The 16,320-nt window shown below is 30.8% G+C and overlaps 1 protein-coding gene and 1 pseudogene across 1 annotated transcript; one reads left to right on the top strand and one right to left on the bottom strand.

The window, feature by feature from the left end:
* The first annotated feature begins 3,096 nt into the window (after positions 1–3,096).
* On the top strand, positions 3,097–4,847 carry LOC145586618 (bZIP transcription factor 44 pseudogene; annotated as a pseudogene).
* Positions 4,848–13,632: 8,785 nt separating this feature from the next.
* Positions 13,633–16,320, bottom strand: LOC145585494 (protein TIC 20-I, chloroplastic-like). Its single transcript, XM_081642197.1, has 3 exons — positions 16,169–16,320; positions 15,069–15,206; positions 13,633–14,675 (listed from the first exon to the last, which is right to left on the bottom strand). The coding sequence occupies exons 1-3, from the start codon at positions 16,173–16,175 to the stop codon at positions 14,032–14,034; spliced, it is 789 nt and encodes a 262-aa protein (XP_081498323.1). The 5' UTR covers positions 16,176–16,320; the 3' UTR covers positions 13,633–14,031.

Here is a 16,320-nt window from a genome sequence, read left to right as displayed (position 1 = left end):
CTAGAAGTTGTGACTATTGCGAGGCGGCAAGCCTGCAACCTATCATACACAAGCCTCATTCTTAACGATCAAGCCAAAATCTTGTTGATTATTATTTAGTACTCCGTATTATTGATATAAGGGCACTTTTTACGGTTTAACATGATATTTATTGTGCATCATATGACACATACAACTATGGAACAATCAAACTTTTTGTTTTGTTTGCATGCCTTATACGGAGTAACTTGTAAGTAAATCAGAAATACTTTATAACCACAGTTATACGACAACATTTCTCATCCCAGAAATGTTTTTTTATTATTTTTTTTTTTTTGACAAAGTACACTAACAAAAAAACCTACAAACAACAAGCCCTAACTAAAACGACCAACAAAGGAAGCAACGATCACGAGCCCGAACTGCCAACCAATGTGCAGGAGTCACCCATCCTCGTGGAACTTTACAAGGACAACGGGCTGAAAAGCTAGGGAGAAGCTCCGTAATCTCCTGAAGCAACCAAAGACAGGAAATATCGACAGTACTTGATTTCTTCAAAAAAGAGATGATGGCAGCGCAATCCGTGTAAATAAGGAAGGAAAGATAACCCTGACGAACGGCCGCCTGAAGAGCCCAAAAACAAGCCTGCAACTCCGCTTGTAGAGCGGACGCGACCCGAGTAGCTTTCGCACCCCCTCCAATAACTAACTCTCTTGAAAAACCCAGCCTGTGCCTGCACGATTATCTTGGAAAGCCAAGCACCGTCGAAGATCAAGCAATAATCTAGACGAGCGGAGGCACCCCCCTTTAGAGACACCGACGTCGGTCATAACCAGGAGAAGAAAAGCGGCCAACTCTAGACATGAGATGTTGTTGGAATTCACGAGTTTGAATTGCCCGAGTAGTCCACTCCTGGGCGAGCTGACGGAGTAAGAAAGGAGACCACACCGCCTACCTAAAGACACAATGATTCCTCGTTATCCAAATAGCCCAAAGGAAGGAAACAAACGACACCAGACTAACATAGTCTTTAGACCGCTTATGATAAGAAATTGCCGCTACAATCCATTCCGGAAAAGAAAAATGCATTATTAATGAGGAAGCCCTCATTTTCACCATGATATTTTTGTAATAAAAAATTCCAATTAGTATGTCATTTCAGTAACTATATCATTAATTGTGGGCTTATTTTATTTTTCTTTATTAAAAGTTGTTGATTTATTTGCCATTTGATAAATCATTTTTGTTTATCGAGGTGATCAACCTGTATTTTCTCATTATTAATACGAGTACTATTAATGTTGAAATGTATGAAAAAGTACATGACATTTGCTTATTTTTTGGCAATTAATGGTTATTGGTTAGTCATTAATTTATGGAAAGACAAAAATAGCCTTGTAAATTGGTGAAATAGCAGCGGAGTCCCTGAAAAAACATGGGTTAGGCTCCACCAACCAGCGATCAAAAAGTGGCAAGTGTGTCAAAAGTGTCAGAACAAGTAGCGAGGCGGACCCAACTGAATCGTAACGGTAAAATTAACCAAACAATTTTATTTGGGGCGGTGAAATTCAGGTGATTGACACTGAATCTTTCACACTGTTAAAAATCACACATTCATGACCGTTTTCTTTTTTTCTCTTTTTTTTTTTGGGTGTCAAAGGCTAAACGCCAATACCAATAATTTTTTGAGGAAAAAATTATTTATAGCCATTAAAGGCTACAAGTACCTAGTGCCAAAGGTTTATTATTCATTTGTTCTTGCAGAGATTTTTTTTTTTTTTAGCAATTACTTATTTAGAGTTTATGTAAATTTATGTGGACGTATATTGTTTGAATGCATGTGTGATGTGACTAATACGATGGAGTAGTGTCATTGCTTTTCATCTCATGTCTTTGAGATTTAGGAACCAAATTTCATTGGACTCATTTGGTGATTTTTTCTTAGATTCACCCTCAAATGAGTCCGCTGCTTCTAAAAATTATTTGATTGTATATGAGCTTAATATTTATTCATTTAACCTAATTTATTTAATAGACTTTCTATCATATTTGTGGATTCAAGTATTTTATCGATCTAAATCGAGTTTAAAGCTACTTACTAAAGTAAAATTTATTTACTTCATACTAAGTATAAATTAATATTGATTTTCATTAATCATATATGATTTTGATTGTTAACAATTTTTTTTTTCTTTTTTTTGAAGGTATAGATTGATTATCATATAACGACCTACATGTGAATTTTCCTTAGTTAGAAATTAATAGAGATATATAAATATCTATTACCTCAGGGTTTACCTATCATATTCTGAATTTATAAGTTAATCAAGATACATGTAATACTCCGTAGTAAACTTTTCTTCATTTAAAGGAAACTTTACAAACAATAGATTTATGTATACGGCCATAGGCCATTGTCGTCGACATGAAGATAATATAAACTCTTGCATTGCCAATTTCCTTGAATTCAAAATTACATATTGCATTTAAATATTTCAGATCACATAAAACCTCTTATTTAATTAACTAATCAATTTTTTTAACAATGAATACTTTGCAAAGATTTGAAACCACATGGGATGTCAGTTGATCTCAAATTATTAATGTTAACACCCCAAATACAAATGTACGGATACACTTATTTATGTTATTATAATGAGTTTGGTGAATATACAATACGGAGTATAATTCAACGAAGTAAATTTTCATTATTCTTTAAATTGTTGTCCCAACTATAATTCTTTAATTTATTCATTACTTTTACAGAACAATATACTCTTAAAAATTCAATACTGGTAATTTTTTTTTTTTTTTAACATAAATAAATTTAAATATAAACAACATTATATTACTACTAGTACACATGTCTGACATAAGAATTTTAACTAAAAATGAAAAAGTTACCATTATTATTTGCTGTTTTACTATTAAACATTTTCTGTTCCCTTTTGCAAACCAGCTGGATTTGGGAACGGTTGTGGAAATTTCCCTTAAAAAAAATCACATGCCACTAATTATTTTTTATTTTTTTCTTCAAAAACCCCAAATAAAAAAATCTAAACTTTATATTTTAGCTTTATTTTTCTTGTCATTTCTCTGAATTTCAAGCCTACCTCTGTTCTATATATTCTCCCCTCAATAATCTCAAAAACCTCTTCCTCCTTTCTTCTTCCTCCTACTTCTAGATTTCTGGTTTTCTTTCTACATTTTCTCTCTCTTCTTTCTCTCTCTAGATTCTTCCTAAAGCCCCTAGTTTCTGTTCCCCTGTTTCTGCTCTGTTTTTGGCTTAATTAAAGTCCCAAAAATCCGAGCCTTTTTCTCTTGAAAGAGAAAACCCATCTCATAAAATCCAATCTTTTCTTGTTATTTGCATAAAGATCCAATCTTTATTGTTCTTGAGATCTGAAACTCTGTTTTATTTCCTCTAATTTGCAGTTCATGCTATAGAAAAATCTGGGTTTTTAATGTATGATATTAATGTCTCCAGTTCTTAGTGAAATTCTTCGTTCTGGGTTTATGATAAATTCCTCTTTAAGGCGCAGGACCCACTTAGTTCAATCTTTCTCTGTTGTATTTCTTTACTGGTTCTATGTTTTCTCATAAATTAGCCTCTCAATTAGCTTGATTTTAATCTTTATATTTAATTTTAATTTCATAAAATCAAACAAAAAAAAAAAAAAAAAATCCTTTTTTTATTTTTATTTTTTTTTCAAAATTTCTTCATCTGGGTCCTGCGTCCTGCTAAATTGTATAGATTCATAGATTACCAAAAAAAAAAAAAAAAATCCCATCTTTTAATTGTGATTAAAAAATGGCAAGTTCGAGCAACAATTCGGCGACGAGCAGTCAGATTCAGAACTCAGGATCTGAAGGAGATTTACAGCAAATGATGGATGAGAGGAAAAGGAAGAGAATGGCATCAAACAGAGAATCAGCAAGAAGATCAAGAATGAGAAAACAGAAGCATATTGAAGATCTGATGGTCCAAGTTGATCAATTAAAGAGAGAAAATAATCAGATTCTTCAAACTACAAATCTCACAACTCAACAGTTTGTTAATGTTGAGGCTGAAAACTCTGTTTTAAAAGCTCAAATGAATGAGCTTAACCAAAGGCTTCAATCCCTCAATGATATCCTCAATTACATGAATTCCCTTACTACTGGGGTTAACGGTAACGGAAACACCGCCTTCGAGGATGATTCTTTGGACATTTTTAGCCATGATGATTTGGGTGATTTTGGTTTTATCAATGGGTATTATGGTAATTTCACTCATAATACTAACAATGTAATTGGTGCTAATAATCCTTGGAACTTGGGTTATCTCAACCAACCTATCATGGCTTCTGCCGATGTCCTCCAATACTGAAAAAACTCTAAAAAAAAAAAAGGCTCTCTCATTATTTTTAGATTTTTTTTAGTATTTGTTCAAGGTGAAAATTACGCGGGTTTATTATTGCAAATCAAGTTCCGTCAAGGTTGGATGACTAATTATGATATAATTAAATGGAGGGCTAATTCTATTTTTTCTTTTAAATCTTTTTAATTAGTATCATCAATATATCATCAAGTGACACTACAAGGGGTAGGTGGTCCATTTCATGATGGAAGAATTTGTTGTTTAAAAGGATATTCACGTGCAAATGACGGCTCTATGGAGTTCTAGAATGATGTATTTAAGTTGTTGAATGTAAATTTTACCTTGGAAGCCTTTTTGACGAGGTTTACATGAGTAAAACGTTGTGATGTAAGAATTGATCTCCGTTATAGCTTTAGGCTAGGGCAATCAATGGGGATGATGATATTGATGATGTAATTTGGAATCTTAAGATTTTTATATTATATATTGATCATATTAGCGACCTTAATCATGTTGCTTTGTCTAAGCTTTTGTTGTTGCTTACCTAATTATTTGATGTTTAGCTTTACCTCAAAAGTCGCATATCCTTTGTCTTTACTCTCAATTATTCCAGGTGTATTTGTTATATCGATGTTTTATTGCGTATTATGTTAGGTAATTAATAGTGGGTGAAATGATTTTAATTACCGTTTAGTAATAAATCATAGTTAATTTGTTAGACATGAATTTAGGGCAATATTGGTTTATAGTAGTTGCCTGTTTATTAGGCAATGAGACAGATTCATTTCTTATAGGCAAAGAAAGAGTTTAGTGCAAATATTCAAAAACATTGTTTTCAGTTAAATGCGTTGTGGTAATTGATTTTAGTTATAAAAGGTAATTCCAAATATTAAACGCTAGTTAAAGTGAGAAGTGAATTTGATACCACCAAAGTATGCGATTTTCATGTGTTTTGATATCCAAAAATTTAGTTTTCGTTTCTATTTATGCATTGGTATTTTATTTAGGGCGATAATGACACCGACTATTCCTCAATCTAACATAACCATTGGTTCGTTATGAAAAAGAAAAAAAAAAAGAAACAATTTTAACATTACTCTAATATATTTTTAAAAATTCTCTTATATGGTACGATATATGTAGATATTACAAGCATAAACACCTTTCTATTAAGGATTTTAACTAATTTTTATAAGTTGAACGCGAGAGAATAAGAGCTAAAATCCAGGCCATGAAGCATTAGTACATATAAAAAATGCTGCAATTGTTCATTTACTCCAGCTGAAATCACGAAGATGGCAAGCAATTGATAGAATTGTACCTTCAAATTAAAATGTCCTTTTTTTTCTTTTTGTGGAAATTGGATCTAATAATCCGTTGTACAAGGATCTTTGCATTGATCTTAATTAACTAAACTCCTCCTATCTAAATTAAGAGGGGGATAATAACGAGAGGTCCTTTTCACAAATTTTTTTAACCCCATTATTCATATAAGAATTGTGATCCATGCCAAACTTGATAATAATACTATCCTAATAACTGTATTTAACAAGAGATCATCCAAATTAAACCCGACATTGAATAAATCTAAATTAAACTTGACCTAATTGATGAACTCATTGTATGTTATCATATTATTAAAATTTAGGTAGTTTTGAATACGACATACATTGTTTAACACGACCAATGAACTCTTTTTCTTAAATCATACCCACAGAAGAAGAAGAAGATAGGTATCAACTAGTAAAAGAGTGCTTATACTAACACAATACACCCTTTTGAAGATGGAGCGCCGAGTAGATTCAATTCGTAACCTTTTTAACCAATCTTTATGCGTAACGAAATGATCCATGCATGCAAATCACTTAAATAGCTCTATTTTATCAATGAAAAATGGAAAGTATAAGCACTATACAGTATATACTCGTCCCAATTATGTCTTTATATGACTGATATGAGCTACAAAACTTTTATCTTAATTGGTTAAGATAAAATAATACAGTATTAGGTTAGATAAATTAAATATTCAATTAAAAATTAAAAGCGTCAATAAGTTAAAAGCGCAAATGCACAATCACACTGAGTGACTTGATCGAGTGTACGTACTTTTTTGGGTTAATGCACTTGATTTGTAGTAATTTTTTTATAACTTGTGTGGTTTGCATTTTTTTAGAAGAATTTATTTGGCTTGTTCTTCTTCTTTATTTAATAAAAGTATTGTTTATTTTTAAATTTTTTTAAATTTTTTTTTAAAGAAATAAATAAAACCATTAGAAAATAATATTTTTTACAGGATATTCTTGTCGTCCACTAGTATAAGTTTGACTTGTTAAGTTCAATGTACTATGATATAGAGTATCAATCAGGCCAATATTTTCCAAAAAAATTGTCTCCTCTTAATTTATAAATATTGATAAATGAATACTGATCGATCAACTGCAGCACCGCCCATAATTTTTGACAGGTTTGTATTTATTGCATACAACATAATTATTAAATGCTAATCAATTATCAAAATTACTTCCTTAAATATTGAATCAAATGTTTTTTCGCATGTATATATAACCTTTCCATTTTTCTCACATGTATAATTGTTACAAGTACAGTACATTATAATTAGTTATCCTTTACTCTTTTAAGGGCACTATTTCTACTTTATAGCATTCCTACACTTTCGATTTTGTTAGATACATTCAGAATTTTTTTTCAAGTTCACCCTGTTTTGCGTCTCATGATTTGAAATTAATGTCATGAGATTAAAAGTCTGTTCTGTTCAGTTTAATTTCAGTTCGGTTCAGTTCAGCTCCAATCAGTTTAGTTCAATTTAGTTCAGTTCCTAATTTCCTTCTCTCATAAATAGTTCAGTTCATCTCCAATCAGTTCAGTTCAGTAAATCAGTATAGGTCCTAAATCCTACTAGAACCTGTTTGAGGGAAGGAATATTTTAACTTATCCTTTCACTCCCAGTAAATTTGATCTATAAATAAAGTTACTAGTACTCCATATATTGAATTGACTTGTAAAAGTGTTGATTTAGTAGAGTTCTCCTTCTTTTACAAAAAAATTCTGGTATAAATTTGTACATTCTTGATACATGTGGTTTGCCTGGCTTTTGTAGCCTTCTTTTGGCAATAAAGATTTATTCATTAGGTACAAGCTAATTAAGTAGGGGAAGCACCACTAAACTCATGACAAAAGAATCAGTTAGCTCATTCTAGCAATATATAATAGTTCATTTATGAACAAGACTATATTAGTAATAATAAGTGGTTTGAACACCTTTCACAACTCTTAATAAGGCAACATATTAAACAAAAAACCAACATAGCTTAAGAACTTATTACCAATTTTAAAATTATCCAAGGACAATCAATCTTATAAATTATATGAGTAACATTTTTTCGTCTACATAATTTGTTCTTTATAACCCTTTTTACACCAAAATATGTATAATGACGTTAAGATTTTGTAATAAATTAATGGAACCTAATACTTAAGAGCGAGGGCATTCATTAATTTTCACACCGTATCAAGTTGCCGCATAAAACTTATTGGTTAGTGATGATTAATCCAAAATAGATAATCTGTCAAAATTGGATGCTTGACAACAATACAATCAAATTGGATGGGTTAGTTTGTATGTTAACGTCGTACAATATATTAGTTGTTTCTAGACTGAAGACAAATAAGAGAGCTAATAATATTGTTGTATTTGATGAGTTCACAAATCACAAAACACAATTAAAAATAGATTAATGTCGTCTGCTTTGTATAGACAACAAAAAGATGATGTCGTATGCTTAAAGTTGGCCAAAATTGAAGAAATTGGCCCACTTGAAGATGGAGGAAACGTAGCAATTTTATTTTTACGGGTGCAATTTGAGTCTTTTCCCATATTTAAGAATTTCCATTGATTAGCTTCAAAATTAAGTAAAGCGTTTTAATTAGGGTATTGAGCTAGTGGGTGAACCTTGGTTGGGAGATCCTTAATTAAAATTATATGAATCATTAATTGTCATTATGCATGTAATTGTCTAGTTATTTGTTGCCGCTTGTACATATGTTATATTGCCATGTGACGCCCTTCTTTTTTTAATTACCTTCACGTCATGGTTTTCCCTTTTACGCCACCAAATACAAAACTGAAAAATTACAAGTACTGTATTATTAGTATATAGTATAGTATGTACAAAGCATTTTTTTTTTTTAAAATTTGTGTATGTTTCTTCAAAGTACTTCGTACATATTTGATTTTTTGTTTTTTTTGAAAACCTTGTACATATTTGATGTTAGCCAATATTATAATGTTTTTTCTTCCTTTATTAGTTCTGTAGCGCAAATTAAGTGTAACATTTAAGTTTCGATAAAGTTATGACTTTCCATCTCGCTCTCTCCTTAATTGATCATTACGAATTTTCGACCGTGAGCAAAGTATTTCATTTCTTCAATTCTTCTTAACGTATATGATATGTCGTGTTTTCCTTATAATGATGTCATTTTAATGTTACGGAATAGAAAGAATTGGTAGAGAGGGGGACAACCGAAGAATTTAATAATAACGGAAGGGCAAGTACACTACTACATACATGATACATACATACATACTATCATATGATATGAGATGGTATGAATCATATGATACTTTATCAATTGATGATTTGGATTTGATTGGCCGGTGATCGCATGTTAGAAAGGAGGAAAAGAAGAATTAAATGACAAATTAATTGGTTTTGATTAGATTATGTTGCAGTTCAGGAAAAACCAATCAAAAACCATGCCAATAATATTATTGGAGATTATGGAAAGCACATGGCCAGCCAGTTTCTAAGAAGACATTGTCCTTTCGTTGCTTAATTTAGGCATTTAACTATTAGTATATATATATTTGTATATTGTTGGAAGTTTGATAAAAAAAAATATTGTTGGAAGTTTAATTAGTTACTCCGTATTAAAGTATCCATTATTCCCTGATTCATAATTATATAAAGTAATTTTAAGTCAACAAAATTTGATTTAAATTGTAATTATATCAAAAGTATCAGAATACATTTTTATGCGTTAATTAAATTATGATATTGTATTATTTGACACTAATAAATTTATGGCTGTGCTCTAATATTGTATTACATATTCACAGATGAATGATAAAACTAAATCGAAATTTAGAGAAAATTTACAATTTTTTTTAAAAAATTATTTATAGAGGATTTAATTAATGATTTGAGGTACATTATTGTGGTAGTACGAATTGAAACATTGAGGTAATTATTAATAGTGCAGTGATTTGTGACATTAATGAGGGGCATACTACGTAATATCATGTTCGATATATTGTCGTTGATGAATTGCCGCTAGTCCACAAGATGTCCATCATGTGACTAATTAGTTGGAAAGTTCAAATTAAAGGGCTTAAAAAATAAAGCAGATTAATTGTTTTGTCTATCAACTTTCTAATAGCAACGTCGGTATTAATGAATCGTTAGATTAATTAGTTTATTGATAATTTAAAATTTTACTTAGGATTGTTTTTTATTTAGAAGATCGCGATATTGTTAGTTGAACTGATTAAGCTTCAGATTATGCAACTCGTGGATCTTTAAAAGTAATAATATAGACCTAATATTATGTATTGAGGTTTTTTTTTTTGCATAATTATGGGAACAATTGCAATGTATTCACCAAAAACTAACACTCAAGTCAATTAGATCGTTATAAATCTTATAATAGTCTATTTATCCTCTTCATTTCTCCACTACACTCTTAAGTTAGGATACGAAAATCATATGGGAGCTTATTATTAGAAACAAATTAAACGAATGTAAAGTACATTAGTCCTTTGAAATAATAGAACTCCATTCGAACTATCATTAGTGAAGTCCACAAGCCTTTAATTTTCTTGATTAAGAAGTTAAATAGTTAATACAAAAACTTGCTTTCATGATCCAATGATAAAAGTGCTTTTACAAAGAGTAAAAAAAGCTGAAAAAGAAGCGATTACTTGGACTTTTGAACAAAGATACTAGTAAATAAATGATGATGATCAAGAACGCAAGTGTTAATTTCTTAATATTGTTTGTTGAAAGCAACATTGGCGTTGTAATTTCCAAATTCAAATATCGATTAATTAAAATGTAGATTATAGTTAAGTAGTGTTACATTATTGTCATATGCCCGGAGGTTAGCTAATTCATTTTTTTCACTAAGAAAAGATAGTAGATTATAACTTGCGAGTTTTATCGTACAAGCCAAAAAAAAAAGAAATTACGAAAAACATTTATGTAAGATAAGAAAAATATCGTACATAGAAAAATACAGAGTAACATAAAGGAGGATTAACTTACAAGCATAATTATAATGAACTAGTCAATTGGTTGTAGGTTTAGAGATTTGTTCATTGAGATTTTATGCTCAGACTCCTTCGAGTTTGCGACAACAATATTTAAAAGGAAAAACTTTAACTTGATGCCTGACCTAACACTTACAAAGTTACGAGTTTATTAATTACTTTTAGTACATGTTTTAGCTTTTGTAAAGGATTATAAGACTTATAACCACAGTTCACACCACTTTGAACATGGACTTTAACTAAAATTAAGGGAAGAGTTAAGTACGTACTTAAATTCTTATTAATTACTTTTATTTTGGTTGGACAATTTTGTGATGACATAAAATTTTCAACATTTTATTACATATTACATAATTCTCATTAGTTTTATATGATGTCCTTTCATTAATACAAACATTAATTTGAATGCATCAACATGAATGAAGTTTGTAGAAATAATAAATTAAGCAGTCAATTCTTTTACATTGAATAAATTTACGCTTGCATCATAGTTAAAATGACGTGATATATTATTACTATGACTCGATGAAGACCAAGTTAACAATTAACTTATACCTAGAGTTAAACTTTGGACAAAAATTAGAGTAAAGATTTATGGTCTCTTATAGTAATAATTTTTAGTATTGTCTTAGTCAATTTTCCGTACTAGTTATCATCAAGGTTACCCTATCGATCTATCTTTATTTGTATATTTTTTGAGGAATATCTTTATTTTGTATACATCATTTCTCTTTTAGAAATGTTTTGATGTCGAATTTCCAGTAAAATTTCTTTTCGAAATAAGTGAGAGGAGGAAAATGATACATTTATTAAAAATATTGTTTTAGTAGCATTATGGTTTTTTTTTTTTTTTTTTTTTTATAAATTTTTAATATGTCAAGTTTGTTTGTTTGTTTTTTTTTTTTTTTTTAAATATGCCAAGTTTAAGGCACATACACACGTACTACATATATACAATAATTTCTATGGTGAGCAATAAGCCACTTGAGATAAGCATGTACACAACCTTAGTTTGCTTCACTTTTCTAAGCATTATTATAGAAGGCCAACAAATCAAATGACGCATGCCAAATGCCAATAACATAAAAAAACAAACATTATGATAAATATCTATTATACAATAATTAATACTGTAATTTAAAATGTAAGTATATACTTAAATTAGGCCTTCAAAATCAATTCCACAAGCAAACTATTAAAATATAGAAAAATAAAATATGTTATGAGCCCACTTTTTCTAATTAATACAATAACTCTAAACAAAAATAGCACGCATATGGTACAGATTACTTGATTAGCAACTTGTTAACTACTTTTGTAGTTTTGTTTTAAATGGCTAAATAAACCATATCTTAAATTGAAATAACATATTTTTGAAAAGAAAAAAGGGCATTAATTATGAATATAAATATAAAATTGTGGTCCTTTAATACAAATGGCAATTACAAGAAGAATTAGAGATCAAAATAGCAAAACCTCAATATCATGCTGATCAATGGCATGACATAAATAGTCATATAAAATAAGGGTATTAATAATTTTATATTCTTTTAGGGATGATTGGTTACTAGCATATATGCACTAATTATTATTACTAACACTGCCTTTGATAAAGTTTGTTTTGTAAGCATTGGAAAATGATTTGTCTGTTGTAAATGAAAGAAGCAAGACAAGCAAAGCATTCCACCAGAGAAGGCTAATGATCAATGTTATGTTATTTTACATTCCACTAACAAGGTTACGAGTTTAATTCTCATACGGAGTAGTACATATATGATGTACAGAATTTTAGGTATAACTCATAACAAAGCTATTATGTGAGGGCATGGATGAATATTACATTCCAAGACCAAAAATTATTACTGTAAAAAAAAAAAAAAAAAAAAAATTGTTTATGGAATACTCTTTCTCACATTCAATTATAACATTAGACAAGTTTATCAATTTGTAAACGATTTTTTAAAAAGAAAAAAATCATAAATTACCAAAGTTGGAGAAAAAGGAATACTTATTAGTGAAGTCTAGATAGATACATTAAAGGTTTTTTTTTTTGTTTGGTGAAGAAAATGGTCAATAAAGTTTATAGGAAGTCTTTGATCACTTAGTCGTACAAGTAGGATGGTAGTACGGAACTATATGCATTGATGATGAAGCCAATAAAGTAAGTGTATGTCCACACAGGGGTGTATGTTTTGAAACTTGGGGAAGAAAATCACTACATAGACGATGACAAATGAGCCCTTAACATAACCTTTGAAACTTGTTCAATTAGTAAATGAGTCCAAAGTGATAACTGCTATCTGGTACGCGACCATGCATACAACTCACTGGAAATTTTCAGGTGACCAGAATTGATTTACTGATGATTGTTATGACAAAAAGCTGAAGACTAATGAGGAAAGATTATGTAAATGCAGTCACGTAAATGGCTAATAGATTAACAGATTAACACGATCAAATGAATGAAAAAGGGCATTTGATTGTTGATTCTTCCTAGATCTATTGGCTACTTGCTCATTGTAAAGAAAAGTATTGATAGGATTTTTAACACGGTAGTCTAATTGCATTGGTTGTTTAAATCAACAAAAATTGTGATGCTTGACTAGGGTGAAGTGTTTTCATCTAATACAACAAGGCACTCCGAATTTTTGTTTACTGTGTAGAATACATCCGATGTGTATACCCCTGTCCGGAAATAATTGTTACAATGTCTAGGCCCCTAATAATAGTAGATGAGTATTGATATCAATATCAAATAGTATCACAAGAAATAACCGTTTATCTTGTGATGTTTAAGCTATTCATATACTTAATGCTTCGAAAGAAGCTCCTGTTCTATGATGCTTTAATTCAAAACAAAATTGAGATACTCTGCATTCCCCTGCTGTCTCTGAGTCAAGTTCAAGGAAATTCTCATATCATAAAATTTAATACTTGAGGGAAAAAAAACAAATTAAGAATGATACTATACAACATGACAACTTTCAATTATGCAGGTTATACTGTATTCTGAAACTTTGCTGTTCAAAGGATCACTTCAAACTTTAAGTAACACTATAGAATGCAATCACTGCTAATATGACTTCCCTATGATTAAGAATTTCAAAGTGAAATATGTTGGAATGTAAACTATATTTTGATCGTAACACTTCCTGTTTGTTATCTACTGCTTCGTAACTAGTCTGGATCCTAACAGATGTAGTGTAATGGATATGCCGTTTATATGGAAGACTCATCATGTCTAAGCTGAATGAAGGCCTTCCTTCCCAGGCCTTACTTATAGTCTGCTGAATGCTGATAATGTCGGAGATGTATCCAAACAGCTCAGATATAAAATTTGAAGCTATCATCTGATGTTCAGGTCTGAATGGAGAAGAGCAGCGTCTTTCACAAAAGGGATACTGGAATATTCACCAGCAAGAGCACATCTCATGCTCTCCAACACTGTAACCAAAAAGAAAAATGTGGCAGCAGACCAAAAATGTGGAGGGAAGAACCGCGAGGGGAACCAATTGCTTGATATCCCAATCGCCTGCACCAAACTCCCTAGCAATACTGCTGTAATAACATGAAATCTGAAGAAATGAGGCCACTCTTTCTGCCTTACTATCCAGAAGTAAAACATGATAGGGTAACATGACAGGAAAAACTTGGGGAGTGCTAAGAGGGAGCTGTGCAACGGAAATACTAAGTTATCAAAGTTTTCGAGGAATGGTGGAGGGTTATTGGTAGGGTGAGCATAGACCCAAGTGAGCTGGTCTAGGAAGTTCATCAGATATGGCAAACATGCCAAAGATCTCCACCACCATTTTGGTTTCTCTGACATTTTCGGGTATGGTGGGAGACTGAAGAGTGTGTCCTTTGATGCCCTTGGGAGATAGGAGCCTCTTTTCAAAGGTGAAAATGAGAGATTTTGCAAAAGGCTACCATCATTTAATTGCTTGTTGATTGCTAATGGTGCTGAGAAAGCAGCAACACGCAAAGGGCAAGCTGAAAGAATTCAGTTAATCAATCAGTAACTTCTTTGTAATAGAAGAGTTTCCTCCAACTGAACAACAATTTAGGCAACGATAACAATTCAACTTAATGATAACAAAAACTGAAAAAGAACTTCAGTGTTCTAATAAGCATTGAGTGGAAAATGTCATGAGAAACCCATATACAAAAATTAACTGTCATTCTATGTATAAGCTAAGTGATGATCTTTTCAGGACCAATTCATTCGATATAGTTATATTGTTTTCAAGATACTGAAGAGATTAGTGAAATGGGTTTTGATTGCTATGAAGTTAGCTTCAGGTACAGCCTTAAAAATGCTTCACAAAATATAATATACAGATAGATAGAAACTAAAGTATGGTTAGACAGCAAGTAATTACTCACCCTTAATCTTCAATCTTGGAACCTCCATATGATCAGGACAAACAGGCTGTCTAACCTCTACATGATCACGATGAATAGGCTGTCTATATCGGTAATTAAGAACTGCCGGTGCATAGAAGCATGGCTGTGCTATCACACCTGCGACAGAGCATTAAACACAAAGTATAGTAAGAAAAAATGATGGGAAGCTAAATACAGAGGAATTTAAATTACAATGATCATCTTGTACTCCGGTACTCCCTCGTGTTTACGGTAGGAACATCATTTAGAGACGAGGGTACTAATTTACAATCTTCCAATTCAAGTTAACTGACATAAACCTTACTCATAATACCATCAAACTGCCAAATTTCTACTATATAAAGAGTTGAATACACATATTATCAATCAAACAGAAAACAGGAGAAACATTATCCTAGCACACTCTTCAAACAATGTATTTTCCAATTTCAAAAAAAGGGAAAGAAAAAAAAACACACACGTGATTTGTCTTCAACCTATCTTCCAATTAGCATAAACTGATTGTACATTTTAATGAATATTATAGAATGAAGTAAATCCCACTAAGACGAAAACTCGACACTTTTACATTTCAATCATTTTCCTCATACTTGTGCTTTTCGACCATTTCCATATCAATAAAGGTTTTCGAGTTTATCTCCTTGATAAACAATCGCAATTGAAGGTTCCGAAGCTATCCATAACTATCATAAAGTTCTAAGGGAGAAATCTAATCAAGTGCAAAAAATGCAAAAACCTAAAATCTTCCATACATTTTTTTTCAGAATATAAAATCGCATTATGCAGACATATGGAAATGAAAATCTACAATAATTACACAACTATAATATACCAAGAAATCTTAATTCAAATATTAATAACAGATTTTTCCATAAAATAAGATGTTTATCATAAAAGTAACCCTAGGACAAAATAATCGTAATACAAAAATAAAAACATAGAAATAAAATTACATCGACAAAAACAACTTATTTCGTTCATAGCATCAAAAAAAAAAAAAAATTGGATACTACGATACATTTCAAGAAGAAAATATTAAAGAAACAAATAAAAAAAATGCAAAAAAACAAAGAATTTACCTTGCATTTTCTCGAAATTTGACAATTTACAAGAATGTGAAGAAATCTGTACTCAAGTTTAACGGAGGATTTATTTCGAGTATCCTCCGATGAAACGAGAGAGAGAAACTTGAACCCTGTTTTTTTTTTATTTTATTTGGAATGCTTTTTTC

This window comes from Chenopodium album, chromosome 16, assembly GCF_948465745.1.
Source record: "Chenopodium album chromosome 16, dcCheAlbu1.1, whole genome shotgun sequence".
NCBI classification, from domain to species: domain Eukaryota; kingdom Viridiplantae; phylum Streptophyta; class Magnoliopsida; order Caryophyllales; family Amaranthaceae; genus Chenopodium; species Chenopodium album.
This window is presented reverse-complemented; position numbering and strand designations above follow the sequence as displayed.